General features: G+C 37.6%; 2 protein-coding genes across 7 annotated transcripts; one reads left to right on the top strand and one right to left on the bottom strand.

Annotated features, from left to right (window-relative positions):
• The first annotated feature begins 1,917 nt into the window (after nt 1-1,917).
• Nucleotides 1,918-5,462, top strand: LOC107859778 (WUSCHEL-related homeobox 8). Its single transcript, XM_016704884.2, has 3 exons — nt 1,918-2,690; nt 3,819-4,343; nt 4,912-5,462. The coding sequence occupies exons 1-3, from the start codon at nt 2,474-2,476 to the stop codon at nt 4,995-4,997; spliced, it is 828 nt and encodes a 275-aa protein (XP_016560370.1). The 5' UTR covers nt 1,918-2,473; the 3' UTR covers nt 4,998-5,462.
• A 1,314-nt stretch (nt 5,463-6,776) lies between these two features.
• Nucleotides 6,777-21,793, bottom strand: LOC107859776 (DNA mismatch repair protein MLH3). 6 transcript variants are annotated; one of them, XM_047407157.1, is made up of 25 exons: nt 21,504-21,793; nt 21,181-21,310; nt 20,313-20,364; nt 20,151-20,198; nt 19,413-19,567; nt 19,266-19,323; nt 19,125-19,182; nt 18,914-19,006; nt 18,679-18,838; nt 18,575-18,590; nt 18,253-18,449; nt 12,643-12,712; nt 10,902-12,401; nt 10,684-10,813; nt 10,492-10,586; nt 10,155-10,228; nt 9,864-10,073; nt 9,142-9,186; nt 9,019-9,072; nt 8,783-8,889; nt 8,577-8,628; nt 8,189-8,248; nt 7,992-8,064; nt 7,523-7,608; nt 6,777-7,400 (listed from the first exon to the last, which is right to left on the bottom strand). In XM_047407157.1, the coding sequence occupies exons 2-25, from the start codon at nt 21,304-21,306 to the stop codon at nt 7,224-7,226; spliced, it is 3,696 nt and encodes a 1,231-aa protein (XP_047263113.1). In that variant the 5' UTR covers nt 21,307-21,310; nt 21,504-21,793; the 3' UTR covers nt 6,777-7,223. The 6 variants fall into 6 exon arrangements, 4 of the variants coding, with proteins under 4 accessions (XP_047263113.1, XP_016560367.1, XP_047263114.1 ...); XM_016704881.2 differs by having other exon boundaries at nt 21,529-21,793; XM_047407158.1 differs by having other exon boundaries at nt 8,577-8,625; nt 21,529-21,793.
• Between the last annotated feature and the right edge of the window lie 541 nt (nt 21,794-22,334).

Genomic DNA, 22,334 nt, shown 5'->3' with positions numbered 1-22,334 from the left:
TTGACTGAATCAAATATTATCATACTAAAAGTTACATGTTGTGTATTAATAAAGATGTATCTTAAATTGAAAAGAGTTTATACACTTTCACCGCACTAAAACTAGAAAATGCTTTTTAACTTAATCATAGTAGTTTTATTCACGTTAATTTAAGATGGTGAGTCATCAAACTAGTAGTAAGTGTCAGAACCGACCGTCCGGCTTTGGCGTGCGCAAATGTTCAAACATTCACTACTCTGACAATCAACTGATTGCCTAATACCAAAACCAAAACCAAAACTATTTTCTACTACGGATCTGAGACTGGAATGTCTCGAAATTTGATATTTTATTTGTTTTCGTAACACCCATTTATATTGAAAATGTTTTATCAAAGACATGCAAAGCGAAACCAAAATTTTCATTGAAGGGGTTCGAAAGTAAACATACGGACTAATTAAAGGGGGTTCAACATCTACTGTATATACATAAAAATATTTTTGATCGTGTAAAAATAGTATACTTTTTCGTTGGAGGGGGCTGAGGACATGTGATAAGGTTGCACCTGACACTGATTACTTGAACATGAGTTAAATCTTCCTATTTAATATTTCCACCTTAAATTTTGAAAAAGAATTGCGCGTGTTCTCAAGCCTAATATGAAGCAAAATATTATAGATATCAACTGGAACAAGTTAAGATTTTACAACTTATATATTGAGATTAATGCATATATTTTAATGGATATATTATATTTTAAGTGGCTAAAATAACTATGTAATAGGCGTTTGAAAATACACATAATTTTTTTTTCCAAATTTTTGTCAGAAGTAATCTAATCTGGATAATTTATCATGTATTCTGACATTCAATCAGAACAAGCTATAATTCAAGCATCTAAACAAAATTTATTTGCAAATTTAAAGAACAATCAATTTATTTGGCTATTCTATAAATGTGCTCATTAATTCTAAATACGTCGACTCTAAATTTAAGAGTGTTTGCTACAGCAAATCATAAAAAAGATTGTTAAAATTCGAAAAAAGAAAAAAGAAAAATATTCTACTTTCAAATTTATTTAGTTGGCTTCATAAAGAGAGTAAAATTATTTTCTTTTATTAGACAACTTTCAAACTTTGTGGGTTGGTGGAAAATTTCGAGGCAGCTGAGGTTCGTTGGTTTTTTCCTTTTTGAAATTCTATATTTTCATAAATCATATATATGTAAACAAAATTTACACACGTGTTTAATGAATATAGTTAAGTTATAGTATTATGTTCATTTTCTGCTCTCTGGTATATATATATTTGCACGCACCGGTTCTGAATCTAAAAGCTTCCTAGATATACCATTACTAACCTAAAATCATAAAAAGGTTAAAATAGACAGATCAACAATTAAAGTTAAATATATATGACTTTTTAAATTTGTGATTATAAATATGTCATACTATCTGTATGAACATCTTAAAAAAAAATAATAGCAAATAAATCGAATCAAATAAAAAAAAATTATATATATAATCATAGAAAAGAATAAAGGTAAATACTATTATGCCCATAATTAGGAGGAACATTAACGTCCAAAATTGGCATGGGTACATAACCAAGAAAATTTGAAAATCCAATTCCCTTTCCTAAATTGAAAATCATACTTCCCGTCTCAAATTATGTGTCATCATTTTCTTTTTAATTCATCCCAAAATAAGTGTTGCTTTTCCTTATTTGACAATTTTTTAAAGGCACAATTACTTTTTATCTTTATTGGTCCCACTTAATTAAAAAAAATGTTGAAATATTTTTTGATAAAGGATAATTTGGTAAACTTTATCAAGTCTTTTCTTATTTCTTAAAATCTTTACCCGATTAAATAACGATACATAAAATGAGACGGAGAAAGTATCATGTTTTATGGGTGCACCTCAATCCCAAGAGAATCATTTCTCTAATTATTACTTCCATTTTCCTACTCTAATCATAGACCCAAAAAGTCATTCAATTTGTAATTACTTGGAGCCTAGTGACTAATATTAAATTAAACACTCCATCCATTTCTTTCTATTTACATAATTTTCTTTTCAAGAATCAAATAATACGCATTTGACCAATATTAGGGAAAGAAAAAAATATACCTTGCTCAAATTTTAATGTAATCTTACAAAACTTTGTAAGTTAATTTTTGAGAAGCAAAACATTACAATTATTTTGAAACGGAGAGGATTAAAAAGATTTGTTTTTTTTTTTGTCCACATGAGTTTTATTACTAATATATACAGAATATACACGCACTGTACGTCCAAATCTTGTCTTTTACTGTTGAGTAGTAAGTAGTAGTCTCTTCTTCTCTTCTCCCGCTTTTGCTTTACTTTCTCGTTACCCCTTTTTTTCTTCCTTCTCTCTCTCTCTCTGTGTTTACTTCAACTCTCAGAGAAAAAAAGATACAATTTTGTGATGACCCTTTTAAGGAATTAATCAAGAAGAAGAAGAAGAAGATTATGGAGTGGGATAAACAGCAGCAGCAGCCACCAGCGCAGCCGCAGACGGCGGAGGAATTGAACGGAGGTGGTGGTAGCAGTGGTGGTGGGATGTTTGTGAAAGTGATGACTGATGAGCAAATGGAAGTTTTAAGGAAGCAAATAGCTGTATATGCTACCATTTGTGAACAGCTTGTTGATTTGCATAAATCCATGGCTACTCAACACGATCTTGCTGGTCCTTTTTCTTTTCTCTCTCTCTCTCTCTTTAATTATTACTATCTGTGTGTATATTTGTTTTGGGGTTTTTCAGTTTTGTTTGTTTTGGTTGGTTGGTATATAATTGGACCCTTTTGCTGTCAATTCTTTAAATTTATGGATCATTTTTTTGCAGCTACCCATTTTACTGTTTCTTCATCATCTTCTTGTTCTTATGTTTTTTGAGTTGGAAAACTAAAGAGAAAATAGAGAAAGGAAATTATTTCAAATTCCTTACCTTTTTTATCTGCATAATATTTCTGGTTACTTGGTTTAAAAAAAATAAAATATTCAAATATTCTATTGATTCCTTCTGGTTTTCAAAGTTTTTGAATCTCTTTCCTTTTGGTATAGAGTGTCACTTGATTCTTTATTTGTATTCTTACTATTGCCATCCAAATATAGTCCTTCTAATGAGAGTCCTATAAAACAATGGGCAGCCTGGTGCATTGAGTTCTCGTTTTGTGTGGGGTCCAAAGAAGGGCCGGACCACTAGGGTCTGTTGTATACAACCTTATAATGCATTTCTGCAAGAGTCTGTTTCATTGACAACAACTTTACCGGCTACGTCACGGCTGGCTTCCTTTTAGAGTCCTGTAAAATAATGTAGTAAAACTTGACAGTAACATGGAATGTGGAAATCTTCCAATCTATGACTGTATGCTGAAACCTTAATTGATTGCAATGATCAATGGCTCGTGTATCTTGCGGACTTCACGTTTCATGTTTTTATTCGATGAACACTTCAACTGCAACCAAATAATAAACTCCCCCCTTTTGAGTGATTCTTCGAATTTTGTGTATATGATAAATTGCCATTTCCATGTTTCAAGATGCTAGTATTTGTTTCATTCAACTTCAGAGTGAATGATCGTATTGTGGTAATGTTGTGTGATTTGAATGGTTTGCGTTGGTGATGTTAACCATGATGCGAGAAGCTGAGGACAATACGTTACCCACTTAGTTAGACTTATTAATTGTCTTTATATGTTGTGCATAACATCCATATGTTCGACTTGCTGCATTTGTATTCTCTAATACTGTTTTGAGTGTCCAGAAGTTATTTGAATTCATCTAATGTGAGCAAAATCTGTACCTGCTATCTCAGGAGTCAGGCTGGGAAATCTGTACTGCGATCCCCTGGTGACATCCGCTGGCCATAAAATCACTGGCAGACAACGTTGGACTCCAACACCTATGCAACTTCAGATTCTTGAGCGCATCTTTGAACAAGGCAATGGAACTCCAAGCAAGCAGAAGATCAAAGAGATAACTTCTGAATTATCTCAACATGGCCAAATTTCTGAAACAAATGTGTATAATTGGTTTCAAAATAGGCGTGCTCGATCAAAAAGGAAGCAACAGGTTGCAGCAACAAACAACAATGAATCAGAGGTGGAGACAGAGGTTGAGTCGCCCAATGAAAAGAAAACAAAGCCAGAGGATCTGCAGTCTTCTCACATGCCAACTTCAGTGGCTGAAGATCTTGGCTATCAGAACCCTGAAGTGAGCTCTGGAATGCATACACTAGATCCGCGGACCAGTAAACCCGAGCCTATGTTTCCATCAGACGGTAGTTCAAAATCTGCTGGAAGTTATGGCCAGATGTCCTTCTACGGAATGTCTAATCCAAGTATGTTTATTCTATTTCCTATAACATCATTTTGCTTCTACCACTGTGCTACTGTATGCTTTAATATCTAGATATTAACGAACGTACTCTTTTAAAATTCTAAATATGAGCTCCATAGCCAAAATTGTTTCTGGTCTCAAGTTCTCAAAATGTCATCAAAAGTGATAGAGATACACTAGGTGATGTGCATTTCTGGATATAGGGAGTCATAATCAATTATTTGTACTTTCTGCATTCATGTGATGTTTCACGAGGATATCAACAACATTTTAAGACCTGCATTTTAAACTATCATACTTTAAACTTCTTTGTCCGAAAAACTTATTGTACAAACTTCTCATGGAGTTGATGCATCATATTCACAATTGTCACACACACTAGCACAAAAGAATTGTTTTCAACTAAAACTTATTCCAAACTAAAATCCACACAGTGGCCAACACCTAGATCAAATAGAAGCGGAATTTTTATTCAGGATTCATACAGCCGACCCTAGGTGGCTGACCTATAATGGTTAGTTCTGTTCTTTATCTTTTTGATAGTAGAGATGATAAAAATGGATATGCAGGAATGGACCAGATAATGGGAAAGATGGAAGTGCCGGGGAGTTATCATCCATATCTACATGCAGAAGACTACAACATGACCGGCTAACTGCCAGTTTGAATGATGAGTGTTTGAGAAATTTAGATCGAGACTAGAAGCTGCCAACTCTTGCCAGAGTTTCTGAGTACGTTAGCCATTGATTGATGATTATATTACAGAATGTCTCTGTGTATGAAATATGTACTTATCGACCACGCTTATAGGAACTATATAGTAAATAGTACTTTCTGTTTAAACCACTAAAGTACTATTTTGTCTCTCTTTAGCAATTCATGTCATTTCCCTATGAAACAAAGTTGTTGCTTTGTTGGTCTCTGCTTGTAGATTAGAAACTAAGGTGTTGTGAATTTGTTCCCATTTGCTTTGTAATTGTTTTTTTTTTTTCACACTTTTGGAGTTATAGTACATGAAAAGAGTGATGGGAACCTTCTTGGTGAGTGAAGTTATGTTTTCTGCATGATGCCAGGGTCATGTTCTGATTTTCAAAGAATGTTTTTAAGTGGGTTCTGACTATTCAACGTGTTTTACACAATTTATTAAGCACGTTATAAAATAATAAGGTTGTTGTCTTTTGGGTCTTTTTTCCCTAAATCATGCCGACGAACAATTCGAGCTTACAAAAGAAAAATTGGAAGGCAAATAATCATCGTCTTTTATTACTTAATATTTGTGCTTAGTGCCATGCTAAAAAGAAAAAAATGGTACTAGTGAAAAATACATTAGCAACTAGCAAATATATGATGAATTAGTCAAAGTATACCAAGCGATATCACTCAATACTCATCATACGATGAATTAGTCAAAGTATACCAAGCGATATCACTCAATACTCATGATGAGTGACAACTTTCAATGATATAATAATTATCATAACAACTCCTTAGCATTCGACTTATACCTTTGCTATTAATGAAAAGGTACGTATATACCCCTGAACTTTGATAAATTGTACAAATATACACTCCGTCATACATTAGGTACAAATATACCCCCTAAACTTTGATAAATGGTACAGATATATCTTTCGTCATACATTTGAATCGGTTTGTAGGTTAAATTAGAGTTATTTTCGGGTAGGATGGGGATAAATTAAATTGCAAAAGGGCAAATGAACAAGATTGTGACATGTGTCCTACCGTTAGTGAGAAAGGTATGTATATACGTACCTTTTCATTAACGGTAAATGTATATTTGTACCTAAAGTATGACGGAGGATATATTTGTATCATTTATCAAAGTTGAGGGGTATACATGTACCTTTTCTTTGACAGAGGGTATATATGTACCATTTATTAAAGTTCAGGGATATATATGCACCTTTTCATTAATGGCAAGGATATTTTTATACCTAAAGTATGACAGAGGTATATCCGTACCATTTATTAAAGTTGCATACCTTTTCCGTTTTGCATTTCACTGTGCCTAATTTGATTATAGGAATTGCATCCCCCTGTCAAGACTTTAGCCCCAATCTGGTAGGCTTCACGTGCTGCCTTTTGAATTTACTCATTTAGACAATCATGGAGGAAACTTCGTACATAGCTTGGTTGCACATTCAAATACTTTCGTTCCTACCTACTACTGCACAAAAGGAACAGTAGCAAAGGTTTGATATCACTTGACACACATTGGACATAATCTTTGATCAGCTGAATATTACAGTTAAAATGCATGATATAATACGTGTTGGGATAGTTTCTTTTCACGTACGTCATAAAGAAGGTATTATTATGTGGTTTAACTAGAAAGAAATTAGATTCATAAAACTCTTCTGCAGCTTGAATTGTGGGACGCGCATAGCAGCAATGTAAACGGAAATTCCACATCTTAAGGAGATTTATAGTTCCAATATCATTTAATATTGTCTAGCAAAATGAGAGGGTTGCAGAGGGACATACAAATTTAACCATCTCAACAGCTGAATCATGTTACAATCAAACTATCTTATCTATTTTGATTATCGTAGCATTTCTTTACATTCTATACACAGTGAGTTACTCCGGCTTTACAAGGGAACTGTACAATCTGTTTCCTTTTCCTATTTTTCATCTGTATGTGTGTTGAGAGAGAAAGAGAGAGAGAGTTGCAGCAACCAAAGGCTAGTGTAACATTTCATACATACATTTATCTCTTGAATCTGTACTGACTACCATGCTCCGGATCCAGACTATCCTTCAATTTGATGATCGCAGACTGGATACCTTCATCGCGACATTATTGCTTGATAGGTAGCAACAAGAACCAAGTTAGGTATACTCATGAGAGCTTTTGACACTAGGATGCGGCTGATTTTAGTCGCTCTGCTGCACGCTCTAGGTTGATTTCACGCCGATGTAGTAATCCATGCCATGTTATGGAGGAACCCCTACTCAACGAACCTAACTTAGCAATCTGGTCATGCAGAGCACGCAAGTTGACAAGAGGGACAGTAGTCGGTCGTCCATGAGCACACTAACAAATGAAAAGATATTGCAGTCATTAATAATATGGAATTCCTCTCATAAACATACCATGAAATGCAGTTCCAACACAACTCTGGGTAGATATTTCCTAAAATGCAATTTTCCACTCACTTGAAAACACAATGAAGTCTGCTTCAACTCCTCAACAATGAGAGAACATTCTGAAGGCAACAATGCATCTCCAAACATAATTGCACCTGCGAAAATAAATAAATAAGTGAACAGAATGTCAACATCAGGAATTAATCCATCACTTATGCTCCCCAAAATTAGTTGGCCTGCTATATTGATCCTCATTCTGTATCTATTCCACTCTATCCATATCAGAGTTATTGTTCCAATACAAATGAAAACAAAGGCATCGGGATCACAGAAAAATATCTTAAATCACTTTTAGTTCTAATTCCCTTTTCTCTCTTTTTCTTAATACAAATGAAAACAAAGACATCGGGATCACAGAAAAATATCTTAAATCACTTTTGGTTCTGATTCCCTTTTCTCTCTTTTTCTTATGTGGGGGTAAACGGAGGCGAGAGAGCATCAAGGTAGCTCCAAATTCATAAATTAAATATTAACTTACTCCTGCAAGCCTTGTTATTCAGGACCCGATTCACTGATGGTGGTACGATTGATGATCCATCTGTATCAGCAAGCTGTGGGTTGCAAATATATTATTCAGAGGATATGATACAGCATTTAAGCAAGAATTCACATGAGAAAGATCTGAATTAAATGGAGGAGTGAAACATGAGAGCTAGTTAGTGTCAATGGACTAACCTGTTGAAGAAATTCTAATAGATCCACATCAGTTAGATTAACGCCCAAAATACACGGAACCTGTATAATCAAGGCATATATCCTTCAGAGGGAGGAATAGGGATACTGAAGAGAATAAGGATAAAGTGTAGTAAACGGTTAGAGAAGGTAGGTGAGCAATCTTCTCACAGCTCTAGTGTTATTTATACTTCACAGCGTAGTTTTATTCCCTATTATTCCTAATCCCAATTCTTATTTCCTAATAGTTGATGTGACTTCCTAATCCTGTATTAACAACTACAATCAATACTATATTACCTTTTCCTTCTAAGACTGATTTGCAAATGGTTTACATGTATTTAACTTTTTGAATGTATACATGACAGAGACAAGTACTAGAGAATGTTACCGCAAGAAGTGTGACAGATGTTGGCTGCTTGTGAATCAGATTCAAGTTCCTGCTTTAACCAAAATATATAACTTCATGCTCGGAGTTAAGTTCAACTTTAATGCATGTTGTAAAATATAGAGCAACAGAATTTCTGGTAGATAGCCATTTTATCAAGTCCCATAGACTAGGTGTGATGAATATCTAAACAAAAGTCCAGAAAATACCTGGAAAATGATCTTGAAGCTTGAGAATGAATATTGCAGATCCAACCCCAGTTTTGAATTTGGTCAGCATAGTTGAGTAGTAATTGGTGACCAATTTCAGGCATGACCTGCAAAGGCATGGTCAGACTCAAAAGTCGATGTTACCTATTATAAAGAGTTCCAAGACTTCCCCACAAGCCGAGCGGCGCAAGGGAAAGATTGAACTTTGTTTTCACATTAGATGAGCATAAACATACCAATTCTTGCTCGGAATCAAGATAGGTTGTTGTCCTCTTTTGTCCAGATAGAACCTGATAATTAACTAAGTTACAGACCCCAAGTTGAATGACATGTCAATGAGTTATTTAGACAATCATTACCTTATCACGCAGTTCTTCCAAACAAATTCGCTCATCTGCAGCATGCTGTAGATCACGACAATGAGTGTAACGTTCAATGAAGAAAAATGCTAGAATCAAACAAAAGATCATAATCCTTGACCATGGAAAAAGGAACTCACATTTATCAAAACATGGACCTAAGTTTCTACATAAGAATATACTCCACCTGACATTCACAAAGTGATGAAACAAAAGATAAAGCACCCTATATCACTCTTTTTTTCTTGAGTATATCACAGAATTGCAATACAAGAGACTAGAAAGTAAGATATTATTTGGTTAAAGTATTAATCATGCAGGGAATGTTTATGCGGTGATAATAATGTAAAAGCTGTTATGGGATAAATAATAATGTGGGGATTCTTATGAGGTGAATAATAAATAAGTGATGCTATGCTGGGACGATCTACTTTCAAGGAAATTTTTGCCTGTAAATACTCTTATCCATGCGTTAGTTATGTCAAGCTTATTTTTTCTAATGAGGCTAACTGAGTGCTAGATAGTTATGCGGATATTATTTTTTCTTGCATGGCCAAATATATTTTTCTATTTATCGGAAGTCTATGCGGAGATTTATATTTACTAACGAGTCCAATCAAACGATCCCTAAGAGAAACAATCTTTTAAAGTAAATGCATTACAAGGAAACTCATGAGAAACCAAGAATTTCCATAATGGACTGTGCAAAGGCCAGAATAGACCTGATCAATTATAGCAAGTGTTGTGCCTGCCACAATCGGAATAAACTTCTTATCAACCTGTTGGAGAACTTTGGCACCCTCCAGGCAGTTTTTATCAATGGTATCAGGAATCAATGAATCACCAACCATATGCAAGATGCCAGAAGTGACATTGAGTATAGTATCCTGATTCTTAAGATTCTCTGTTCCGGTACTCTTCTGCATCTCATACTGGAAAGAAAAAAGTCCATCATCTTAACAAAACAGAGCATGAGTCACAAAAATGCGCGAGATATAGCTACGGTACTCAACTGTAACCTCTGGACAGAAGTCCCTCCATTTTGTCCCAGAATCTAAGATACTTTGAGTTTTTGTTGGTGCAAATTCTGAAAAATTGAATACAAAATGCCAGGCATGATAATTCTATTACAATATCAGAACATAAGCAAGAGGAAATTTGAAAGAGACTGTGGGGCCTAGGAGACTTAGAAAAAGACATTGTAATCTCTAATGCTTTCATGATCAATAAGAATGCAGTCTAAGGTAATCTTGCAAAGTGGGTGAAAGAATTAAAGCTAATTAATTGAAACATGCACTAGAAAAATCCAGCTCTTATTCAGGTCAGGAACAAATGGCAGGAACCGTTTACCTTCATTTGACTCCTTATCGTGTGTGCTTGTGCACTCCCCTTGAGTTTGTAAATTGCTATTCCAGATATTAACAAGTTTCGTTTTCACACTTGGCCTGAAGAGACAAACATCAGGTTCTATGAGTTACTAATATATTTTATTGATATAATATCAAAAAGAGACCTAACCCTCCCAAAGAAAGATAACAGTACCTTTCATCAAAGAATACACTGTCACCATAACTTGGGGTCGAAGATAGATCACATTGATTGGATGACTGCTGGGGAAGCTCCGAGCAGATAGCTTCTGCAGAATGTTGCAATCTCCTTACACCCCTTGTTTCTGCAGATGGAAAAGAACATTAATTTGTTGCACACATCTTCTGTCATCATTTAGTATTAACACAAACGAACACTCAAGGGCAAATTACCTGGCATGATGAGTGGCACATCATGAACAGTCTTAATATTGTTATTTCCTGCTGCCTTTCTTGAAGACTCACCAGTGGCAAAGAACTTCTTGCCTTGGTAAAATGGAGGAGCCGAATGACTTCTTGTCTTTTTCTTCTTCCTTAGAGGCTCATCTGTTTTACCTTGATTTCCAGCATCAATCCATTTATGCGAGTCCACATCCACTCTAGAGGAAAGCATAGCTCGTGGAATCAAAGAATTATTAAGATTTTCTTCACCATGAGAATGTATACGTGACAAATCATCTCCATCATAATGGAATTCAGAAGGACCTGAATTACAAACGTCCCACGAATCAAGTCCCCCTATACTGCCCATATCCTCTCTAGAACAAGCATTAAAATTGAGATCAAACTTTGCAGGATCTGGGAAGAAGCAGTCCTCTTTTTCCCAATTACTTATGGCAGGAACCAAGATATTATGTTCCATATTTCCAAAATTATACATGAAATCAAATTCATGTTTAGCAGAAGTTTCAATCCCATTTTCAGCGATGTAAGGATTAACAACTTGAAACCTGGTCCCGAGAAAAGGATCTGGTGGCAGAGGAGACGGGTCTGGACTAAAAGACAACAGGCCAGAACCATAATTTTCAGTCTGTTTAACGAAGTCCATAAGATGATCGTCTTCATCTAGAATGTCCTTGGTTAAGGAAGATTTTTCTGAATCTCCAGACAAAAATCTTGACCTCTGCAATGCCTTGCTCGGAGTTTTGCACCTGGAGAAGTTCTCAAAATATATTTCTTTGCGTCTAGGAGACCTATGATCTAAGACCTGGTTAGACCTTTGATTTAAGACCTGGTTAACATCATCAACTACTTCAAATTCAACACTACAATCATCTTCAAGGCAATTTTGTTTAGTTCTGTAGTCACTTTTTTCAAACTTAATATCTTCATCACTATCAAAAGATGCTCCATCATGTATCAGGCTCCTGTGCAAAGAACAGCTCCGCATAAATGGTTCCCTTCTCTCATGCATCACATTTGAACTGTCATCAAGTTCAAAAGACTTCCTAAAGGAGGCATCCCCTGTTGATCTGCCAGCTACAATTGTTTGAGACTCATCCTCCCATCCTGAACCAAACAGGCAGTCTGATTTATAACTAGAGCTAGCTGAAGCATTGAATTTGCTGTCCAGGAAATCATCCACTGTAGGTAGAACATTAGATGAAAGGGGTTGCACAGAGCTTCTGGATTTCCAGTTCACACCGACTTTACCATGAGCAAGAGACCCATCAATTGACCAACTTGAACTTTCCATTTGACAGAGGAATCTGGACTCAGGATCATGCTTTTCAGAAGAACTTTCCCACGGAATATTCTGTGAAGATTGAATTTCTTTCCTGGCAGTGCAGTCTCCAGTCAATTTCTTTGGCTGCGGGGAAGGAAGCTCAAGAGTAGCTTTGCAACTCTGGGCCCTGCTCCTCTTTTTTCCAGTCTCATAATTCACAGGTATATCTGAAAAGAGGAGCAGGGAATGGGATAGCAACAGATGAGGAGGATACTTCAACAAGACAACAACTATATTCTTCTCTAGTTTTCCAATAGTAGCTCAAGAGAAAAAGAATTGAAAAAAGTACCAGGGGAGAGTGGGCTAAAGCCTACAGGAAAGGTAAAGGGACTAGGAGTGGAGTGGACAAAGCCACATGTACAAATAAGTGATGTTGCATGAAAATTTCGATAGCACAATTGCTCTCACCAGCAGCGTTACTTTCTGTCCAGAGATTCACGACAGTATCCTCAACAAAGAGAAGGACGGAGCGCCAATCCTACAAGTATTATTAAGAACCAACTAGTTGCCATAAGAGATTCTTGAAAATACATCAAAATAGCTTTATCAGACTAACACAATCAGCATCAATGATGTAAATGCTGCACATCATTTATGGCAATTTGATTGCACATCTAGCATGGAACAAAAATGAACAGGTGACATGTTCTAAAGGACAAACAAGAACACACACACACAGACACGGCGCCTTAGTCAAACCACTCCTCTCTTAACCTACATATGGTACACAAAGTAGAAATTCTGAGCTGGTGATGACCAGCATTACAAATAACATGGCATTGAAGTCAGTAGCTTCCTATCTGGTTAATAGCAAAATGTCTACAGAATCAGACATGTAATCAGTTAAAACAAAATTCAGTAATCCTAAAAAGTGCAACAGCTCTCAAGTTTGATCTGGTCTGCAATTGAAAACAAAGAGGGGAAAAAATGCAGTCCTCTGCGTACATGTGCTCCCACTTCCTCTACACATCAAAAAAAAGAAATGGACACTTCCTCAGAGAGACTATTCTAGTTTTTCCTTAATCCCCTCATTCTAAATAAATGATTTCTAGTTTTTATTAAAAATGTTAGAACGTTTGAGTAGTGCTGAAGTGTTCAAATGAAGATAGCTCCTCTAAGATGTGGATTGTACTATCTCATACAAGTTAGACCTACTGGCAAGCAGCCTCAGCCAATACCAGTTACTCCTGTCCAAGCAACCCCCACCCCACCCAAAAAAAAAAAAAAAAAAAAGGAAAACCGACCCTTTACCATCGGTGTCCTCTCTTCAGTATCACATCTCACTCTGGTGGTCATTCTAGCGAGAACATGCCTCTTTTTGGCAACTGCTCAAGAAGACCTCTTTCCTATGGCTCTTTTCAGATGATCATCTGGTTGTGTCACTGTCATGCCTCTTTCTGAGGAACGTCCTCACAACATCGTGCCTCTTATGGGTGATTATTCCTGTAGTGAAGCACCTCTTACTGGTCATTTTTCTGACAACACTATTAACTTTCCTGGTATGCTTCCATCTACTGACACTTCTTTAGCCAGATCTTCCAGTGATATTCAGTTTCTTATGCTTTCACTATAAGCAAACTAAGTTGGCTTCCCACTTTGTGCTTGAGAAGTGTCCACTATTATATTATGCTAGGTGTTCTAGTTACTATAAAGTTTGTCTCACCCATTAAATAAGAGATGTGAATTGTATTTCACATCTATCTATAGATGTGTCTTATATTCTACTAATATATTTCTCGCTTTTGTTTCTTCAAATAAGAGAAAAGATACTAGCTCTAACATGAAGGAGGTAGGTTGATACGTTTTGAAACAAAGAGCACATAAAAAGGTATACTTGGAAGCTAATGAATCTCTAGAATAATGCCAAAAGTACAACAGTGTTCGCATATTTAATAAGTCAAAGCTGTGTTTCCAATCTCCACACCTGAAGAGTGAAGCAACAACAACAACAAACCCAGTGTATTCCCACTTAGTGGGGTCTGGGGGGGTAAGATGTACGCAGTCCATACCTCTACCTCTGATGAAGTAGAAAGGCTGTTTCCGAAAGACCCCCGGCTCAAGGCACAAGATATCACACAAACACATAGTAAAGCACAGAAGCAGATGACATAACATAAATACGGCACCCATAAGGAATATAAAACAGAGGAAAGCAGAGGAAAGCACACAGATTCGTAATAAGCATGGAACACTGAATACGGAATCATAACGGGAATAAAAAATAAAAAATAAAAAAAACCCCCACCAAGTAATTCCCTACACTAGCGACCCAATCTGGCCCTACTCTTCTGCCGTAATTCGCGTCTTCCAGACCTTCCTATCTAGGGTCATGTCCTCGGTGAGCTGTAACTGTTCCATGTCCCGCCTAATCACCTCACCCCAGTACTTCTTCGGCCTACCCCTACCCCGCCTAAAACCATCCAACGCTAGCCTCTCACACCTACGGACCGGGGCATCCATGCCCCTCCTCTTCACGTGTCCGAACCATCTCAATCGTGCTTCCCGCATCTTACACTCCACTGAAGTCACACCAACCTTCTCCCGGATAATCTCATTCCGAACTCTATCCCCTCGAGTCAGTCCACACATCCAGCGCAACATCCGCATTTCTGCCACCTTCATTTTTTGGATGTGGGAGTTCTTAACTGGCCAACACTCCGCTCCATACAGCAAGGCCGGACGGACTACCACCCTATAGAATTTGCCTTTAAGCTTGGGCGGCACCTTCTTATCACACAGCACCCCCGACGCGAGTTTCCACTTCATCCATCCCGCCCCAATACGGTGCGAGACATCCTCGTCAATCTCACCGTTACTCTGGATCACGGACCCGAGATACTTGAACTTATCTCTCTTACATACCTCCTGTGCTTCCAGCTTCACTACTACCTCGTTCTCCCGCCTCACGTCATTAAACTTACATTCCACATACTCTGTCTTGCTTCTGCTCACCCTGAACCCTTTAGACTCAAGAGTTTGCCTCCACATCTCTAATTTGTCATTTACACCCCCTCGAGTCTCATCTATCAGAACTACATCGTCTGCAAAGAGCATACACCACGGCACCTCCCCTTGAATACGCCGCGTCAACACATCCATTACTAACGCAAACAAAAAGGGACTAAGAGTAGATCCCTGATGCAATCCTGTCCGGACAGTGAAATGCTCTGAGTCTCCTCCCGCCGTCCTCACCTGGGTTTTCGCTCCCTCATACATATCCTTAATTACTCTGATATATGCCTGCGGTACTCCCCTCACCTCCAAGCATCTCCAAAGCACCTCCCTGGGGACTTTGTCGTAAGCCTTTTCCAGGTCGATAAACACCATGTGCAGATCCTTCTTCCTTTCCCTATACTGCTCCGCCAACCTCCGTACCAGGTGGATTGCCTCCGTCGTCGAGCGGCCGGGCATAAATCCGAACTGATTTTCCGAGATAGACACTATCCGTCTTAGCCTCACCTCGACCACTCTCTCCCAGATCTTCATAGAGTGACTCAATAACTTAATCCCCCTATAGTTATTACAACTCTGAATGTCCCCCTTATTCTTATAGAGAGGGATCATGGTACTCCACCTCCACGCCTCGGGCATCTTTGCCGTCCTGAAAATTTCATTAAACAATCCAGTCAACCACCTTACACCAGCCTCACCAACGAACTTCCAAAACTCCACCGGTATCTCATCCGGCCCCGTCGCCCTACCCCTACGCATCCTGCGGACTGCCTGTCTAACCTCTTCTACCTTAAAACGTCTACAATAGCTAAAATCCCGACACTCCTCTGAGTGCTCCAGTTCCCCTAACACAATAGCTCTGTCCCCCTCGTCATTCAAGAGCCTATGAAAGTACGACTGCCATCTCTTCTTTATGTGGCCGTCCTCCACCAACACTCTACCGTCCTCCCCCTTAATGCACCTCACCTGATCGAGGTCACGACCCTTCCTCTCCCTAGCCTTAGCGAGTCTAAACAACTTTTTCTCCCCTCCTTTCCCCTGTAACCCTGCATACAAGCTCTCAAAAGCGGCCGTCTTAGCTGCCGTGACCGCTGACTTCGCCTCCTTCCTCGCTAGCTTGTACTCTTTCCTGTTTACCCGCTTCTCTTCTTCGTCCTTACTTTCCACCAACTTAGCATACGCCTCTTTCTTGGTCTCCACTTTCTTCTCCACCTCTTCATTCCACCACCAATCCCCCCGATGGTAACCGGCCCGGCCCCTAGAAACACCCAACACCTCCCTTGCATTCTCCCTGATGCACCTTGCCGCCCTGTCCCACATACTATCCACGTCCCCCCTACACTCCCACACCCCCTTGCCCGCCAACCTCTCCCCTATCTCCCACGCATTTACTGGCGTCAAGCCGCCCCACTTAATTCTCGGTCTACACTCCTTACTCCTCCTCTTTCTATTCTTCTTTATACCCAAATCCATAATCAAAAGCCTATGTTGGGTCGAGAGATTCTCACTCGGGATGACTTTACAGTCCTTACACAACGCCCTATCCCCTTTCCTAAGCAACAAAAAGTCAATCTGGGTCCTGGCTATCGCGCTCCGAAAAGTGATCAGGTGCTCGTCCTTCTTCGGGAAGCCCGAGTTCACCACCACCAGCCCAAAGGCCCTCGCAAACTCCAATAGGGTCGCCCCCTCTTCATTTCTCTCTCCAAAACCAAAACCACCATGTACATCCCCAAAGCCTCCCGGTAGCGCCCCGATGTGCCCGTTGAAATCCCCTGCTACAACAATCTTCTCCGAACTGGGCACGCCTCTCACCACCTCCTCCAAAGCCTCCCAGAACCGCATCTTCTCCTCCCCCTCCGCTCCCACTTGCGGCGCATAAGCACTACACACGTTCAGGGTACACCCCCTGAAGAGTGAAGATAAACCAAAATTTCCTAGTGGCTCAAATTTTTTTCTGAATAACGAAAAACTTTCTTGTGAACTAGATGACCCGGATTGACTTACAAGTTTGAAACTCCTGAGAATGAGCCACCTCTCTACTCTGATCCCACTTAAATATCAGGCTCCTTGTCGATGATAGGGTTCAAACTCGTGAAATGTTCCCTACCACAATCCCCTTTTGAGTTCACATCACTAGCAAAATCCCTAGGGCAAGTACATCCCAAAATTGATACTTATGGAAAAAATATACAGCCTATGATAGTCAATAGACAAATATTCTTCCCATTGTGCAGTGGGAAAAATATCACAAATTTATTAACAGGCATGCTTGATGTATGCAATAAATTTCTAGTAGGAATTTCAAGAAAATCAGCGAGAAACAACAAAAAACATGTCATTTCAAAAATATATGGTCAGGAATCAAAAAACCAATATACAGCGTGATGTCATGATCTTTTAAAGATAGCTACATCAATCTTCTTTTCTTTCTTAAAAAAGAAGATTGACGTAGCAAATATCTAGATCTATGAAACTTGCTGTAAATTTTGAGGAAAAAAAAACTGCAAAATCAATTTGAAGGGAAGCAGAAATTATTGGGTAAGCAAAAACCAGGATACGAAGTTCAAACTGGAAAAAAAATGTCAAGTCACAGTAGCAGCAAACACATTGTACTAAGAAATACAACACTCCAATAAGTAAAACAAATATGTATGACCTGTCCTTGTTAACATTGGCCTGTTTGGTTTTGCAACCAAAAGAAGCTAGAAACATGGTTTTGCATTTTTCTCCCATAACAAATGGGAAACTAATTTGTTCTCCAGGAACAGCTATGACGCAAGGGCCTTGCCTGTCAGGGGTTCCTTCCTTTTCATTACTTTGAAATCCTATACAATTAGTAATAAATAATGATGTTTCCCCAGTTTTAACCTAATAATTTTACCACACACTAAAGTTCCAAAAAAAGATTAGGTGTTTTGAAATGCACTTTTACAGAAAACAACCCAAGCCAATTCGCACAAAACAAACGCTAACACGAACTCAATTCTATAAAAATAAATCCAAAGACTCATATTTGTTTTCCAACCTCAAAACAAATTAATTCATAAATGACAACAAAAATCTCACCTTAAATTCCACAGAGGTCTTTGAAGGCTCCAAAGTCAAATCATACAAAGATCTTGGGCAGTTTAGGTTTAAAAAGAACAGTGGATTTCTCTGAGATCTACCTCGCTGCTCAATGTCAGAAGCACTGTCAAAACTCATCGCTAGGTTATTAAGTAATTTATGTATTGGTCCTTTGGAAACAAATCTTGAATTGATATCTGCGTTACGAGGGTCAAGGAAAACAAAAACACCTCTAAAACAAGCATCCGATATAGTAAATGGTAACCAACAATTAATTTTCCGTTTTCTTTGGTCAGAAAAATATACTGAAATAAGTGGATACAGAAATATTGAAGGACCTGTAAGTTAAACAGTGGTTGTTAGGGAAACAAAGTGTAGAAAAGATAACTTATAACATCTCTTACCCATCAATTTGGGCCGATATACCTTCACAGTGTAAACATCAGGACCTGAAATGTATCCTGAGAGCTTGAATGAACCAGCACTTGCATTCAATTTGTTAAGGGAACTCAGATGAATCCCAAACCCACTAGACAGGAGCGGCAACGGAGAAGGAGAAGCATGTGTCCAAAGCAAGTCATCCTCACTGCATGCAAATGAACAAAATCTAAGAAAGCAAACAGGAAATATCCTTAAGTTAGCTGATATAACAAAGGCAGACCTTTCAATATCAATAATTTTGAAGGAAACACTGGGATGCACAAGGGCGATTCTTAGCAGAGACTCTTTCAGAGAATGCAAAACCCTCTTTGGGCTTCCAGATTATTATATATGCAAACAAAAAGATCAATCGGGTAAGATTACAATTTGGAAGTGAAGTATGTAAATTAATATTTTTTTATTTGTTTGAATTGTGAGAAAACTAGTAGTACTTGGAGTGCATTTGCTTCCTTCGAACTGGTTGGTTGTAAAACGCATCACGAACAATGACTGCAAAGAGAAAAATCCCAAGAAATTCCCTTATTAGCAAACAGCAGTCAACTCATGTATCAGGTAGGCTTAGGCAGAATTACCTGTTGTACCAACATCTTGTCTAGAATCATCAATTCCAAGGTACAAACACTTGCCGTCCTGTAAACATTGGCAAGAACAAAAACCAAGTTAGTGGTTTTATACCTATCCAAATGGATACTACCAACTAAAACTCAAAAAAACTTTACCTTCAAAACCTTACGATATCCATTTGGCCTCCCCTGAATTTTAGAAACAATTTCCAACAAAGAAACATCAGAAATAGAATTCAGAGCCTCTCCTTTAAAGCCAAAACTTGTGGGAAAAGCATGCATATCATCTGAATTGCTGTATTTTGATGTCGCTGGTGCAAAGCAAGTGTACAAAACCATCGTCAAAACGGCCAGGAAAAAAGGAAACATAACAAAAGATGAAAAGAACCAGGCAAATATGCTGTCTCCATAAGCTGGGCTAAAGCCTAAAGTACCTAAGCATCAACATATATATTCCAGCTCAACTTCAGCTAGAATAAATAAACAAAAAAATATATTTCATCTCTCCCCCTCTCCTTTTCTTTTGGGGAGGCGGTGCAGGCAAAGAAAGTACTCTATTGCAAATGAAGCACCAGGGAAAGTGATGTACATCAACATCTTACAGTAAAAGCAAAAACAAAAGGTACGTATCAATATTTTGTATTGTGTTCAGCCAAACAAGTTGGACCAATTACAAGTAAAAATGCACAGCAATAAACAAAAAAACGTCCATAAAATGATACTAATGAACAAACCGCCAAACAACCTATCAGTTGAGTAATGCACGCAATCCTATAGACTACAACAATCATTCCAATTTATGAACATCATAGTTGTCAGGCAAAAGAAATTATGTACAACAGCATCAAACAATAGAAGAGATGATGTCAGTCCAACATTTAGCAAAAAGACTACCATATCTTTCTCCCATCAGCACCAGTCCATCTCGTGAAACACCAGATCCTTCAAAACAAGGTACAACTTCAGGTGATGAAGTAAAATAAAAACTTGAGCGGAACTTTCTGCACATCAAAATGCATTAGAATTTAGACCAATGTCTAAGAAATTAATACTTACCATTGTCATCCACCTTAACATAGCAGGTTCCAATTCCTATAGCAACATATACCTGGTGGAAACAAGGTTAAAGTTCAAAGTAGGAGTACACTACTTATAAAACTAACAAACATAAAAAGAACAGTCCTATAAGGAAGTAAATCTCATGGAAAAAAGAAATACACTTGTCACATAAGAATATGCATTTGGTAAAAAAATTGTGACACTAAAATGGAGCATCATGCTAAGGGGAGAAAAGATACATCAATTTTCATTGCCTCGTCATCAGAAGTAGCAAACAAAGGAACATAAGAATTCATCAAAGAGCCTCACAAGTGACCTTTTGTGCAAACAGCACACAAATTCTCAGGCACAATTAGTCTAAGCAGTTAAAATTGCATAAAAGTATGACTTATCAGTGTTAGTTCACTTAACTATGATGCTCTCAGCTAACACCTCCCCTCTACTGATCCTCAAAACATTAACAAAATCAGAAAAGATGAACCATATAATTCCTCATTCTCTTACATGGCACAAATTTCCACCTTTACGAAACAACCAAAATCAACGAATGGCCAGTGAGGGCATTTACAGAAGTCTGACCAATCGAGTGTCTTCATTCAAAATACAACAAATCGCAACTTCTTATAATTAAACTACTTAATTTTTTAATTGTGCGAGTGGCACCTGTTATTTCTATATTTGTATTCAAAGTAAATGAACAGCAAGCAATAATGAAACTATTCATAAAAATAGTAAAAACTCCATATTTATTCCCTTCATTTTCCATTCACTTCTTACACATTGAACCCAACAGCGCCTTCAAGAACCACTCCATAAATTCACATTCAATGAGTGTCATAACTTTGAAAACGGTAAATGAGAGCACCTTGGTGGCACCAGCATCGAGGCTGTTGAAAACCAACTCCTCAACAATCCTAGTGAAATCATACAAGATAACCCCTGACCGCATCCTGCTCCAAATAGCCTCGGGCATTCGCTTAATGCTCCCCATCTCCCTGAAAAAAAATGTAAAAACAAATTCTTCAACATCCTTAACATACGCTGCAAAAATTACAACAAATTCTTTTTAAGAAAATCTTGAATTTCCTTAATATGTGCAACGCCAATATACTCTTAAAAACTACAATCTCTTTGATTTCCTTAGAAAAAAACAAATTTTGTTATTCTTAAAAGAGGGGGGAAGAATACCTGAGCGGTAATATTAGTGTATTACCTGAGCTGATGTTTCGGCGGGAAAATTATTTAGAGTTTAGGGTTTTGATCGGGACAGTTAAGAGGTGGTAACCCGGTGGAGTACTCTATGATGCGCCGGTAGCGTATGAAGTTCCGGTTTTCAGTTGAGCGGGCTTTCAGTAATTTGAAATCAGGGCAAGTTTAGGCGGTCGGTGTGGTTATATATGATGGTGGTGAAGGGCGCAGAGTTCTAAAATGCGCGGGTGGTGTCTTGATGACGCGCGTAGCTAATTGTACCTCTTAATTAGATCTTAGCTACAAGTTTATTTTATTAAATGTAGTAATTATTATTATTATTGTGTTGTTTTATTTTGACCTGGCTCATATTAATTAAAATCAAATTGAATCATAGTGGAATTTTTGGATTTGACTCGATTATTAATTTGGTGTGATTTGTCAAAAAATAAAAAAAAAAGTTATACTCTCCTATTTATAACAACAATTACGATAGCAAGTTCAATAAAATCTAACAAGATAAAATAAATCTATAGGGATAGAGTGTACACAAATCGTACCTTAATCTCATAGAGATGGAGAGATCATTTTTCAAAATACCTCAACTTAAAGCCTACCATTTATACACTCAACTGTTATTAATAGAAAACTTATAAGTGATATACCTGACCGAACAAAGACACCTTAAAAATTGTTTGGTTGGGAAAGAGTTAGCCCATTATATCTATAGAGAATAATTTATTCCATCAGTATAGTGTAAAAAGTGAATAAATAATTTTGATACTAACTAATACCTCACGTGAAATAAAATAATCTTTCATTTTATTTTGA

This window comes from Capsicum annuum, chromosome 2, assembly GCF_002878395.1.
Source record: "Capsicum annuum cultivar UCD-10X-F1 chromosome 2, UCD10Xv1.1, whole genome shotgun sequence".
NCBI classification, from domain to species: Eukaryota; Viridiplantae; Streptophyta; class Magnoliopsida; order Solanales; family Solanaceae; genus Capsicum; species Capsicum annuum.
The sequence above is the reverse complement of the archived record's forward strand: the minus strand, read 5'-3'. Positions and strand labels throughout refer to the sequence as shown.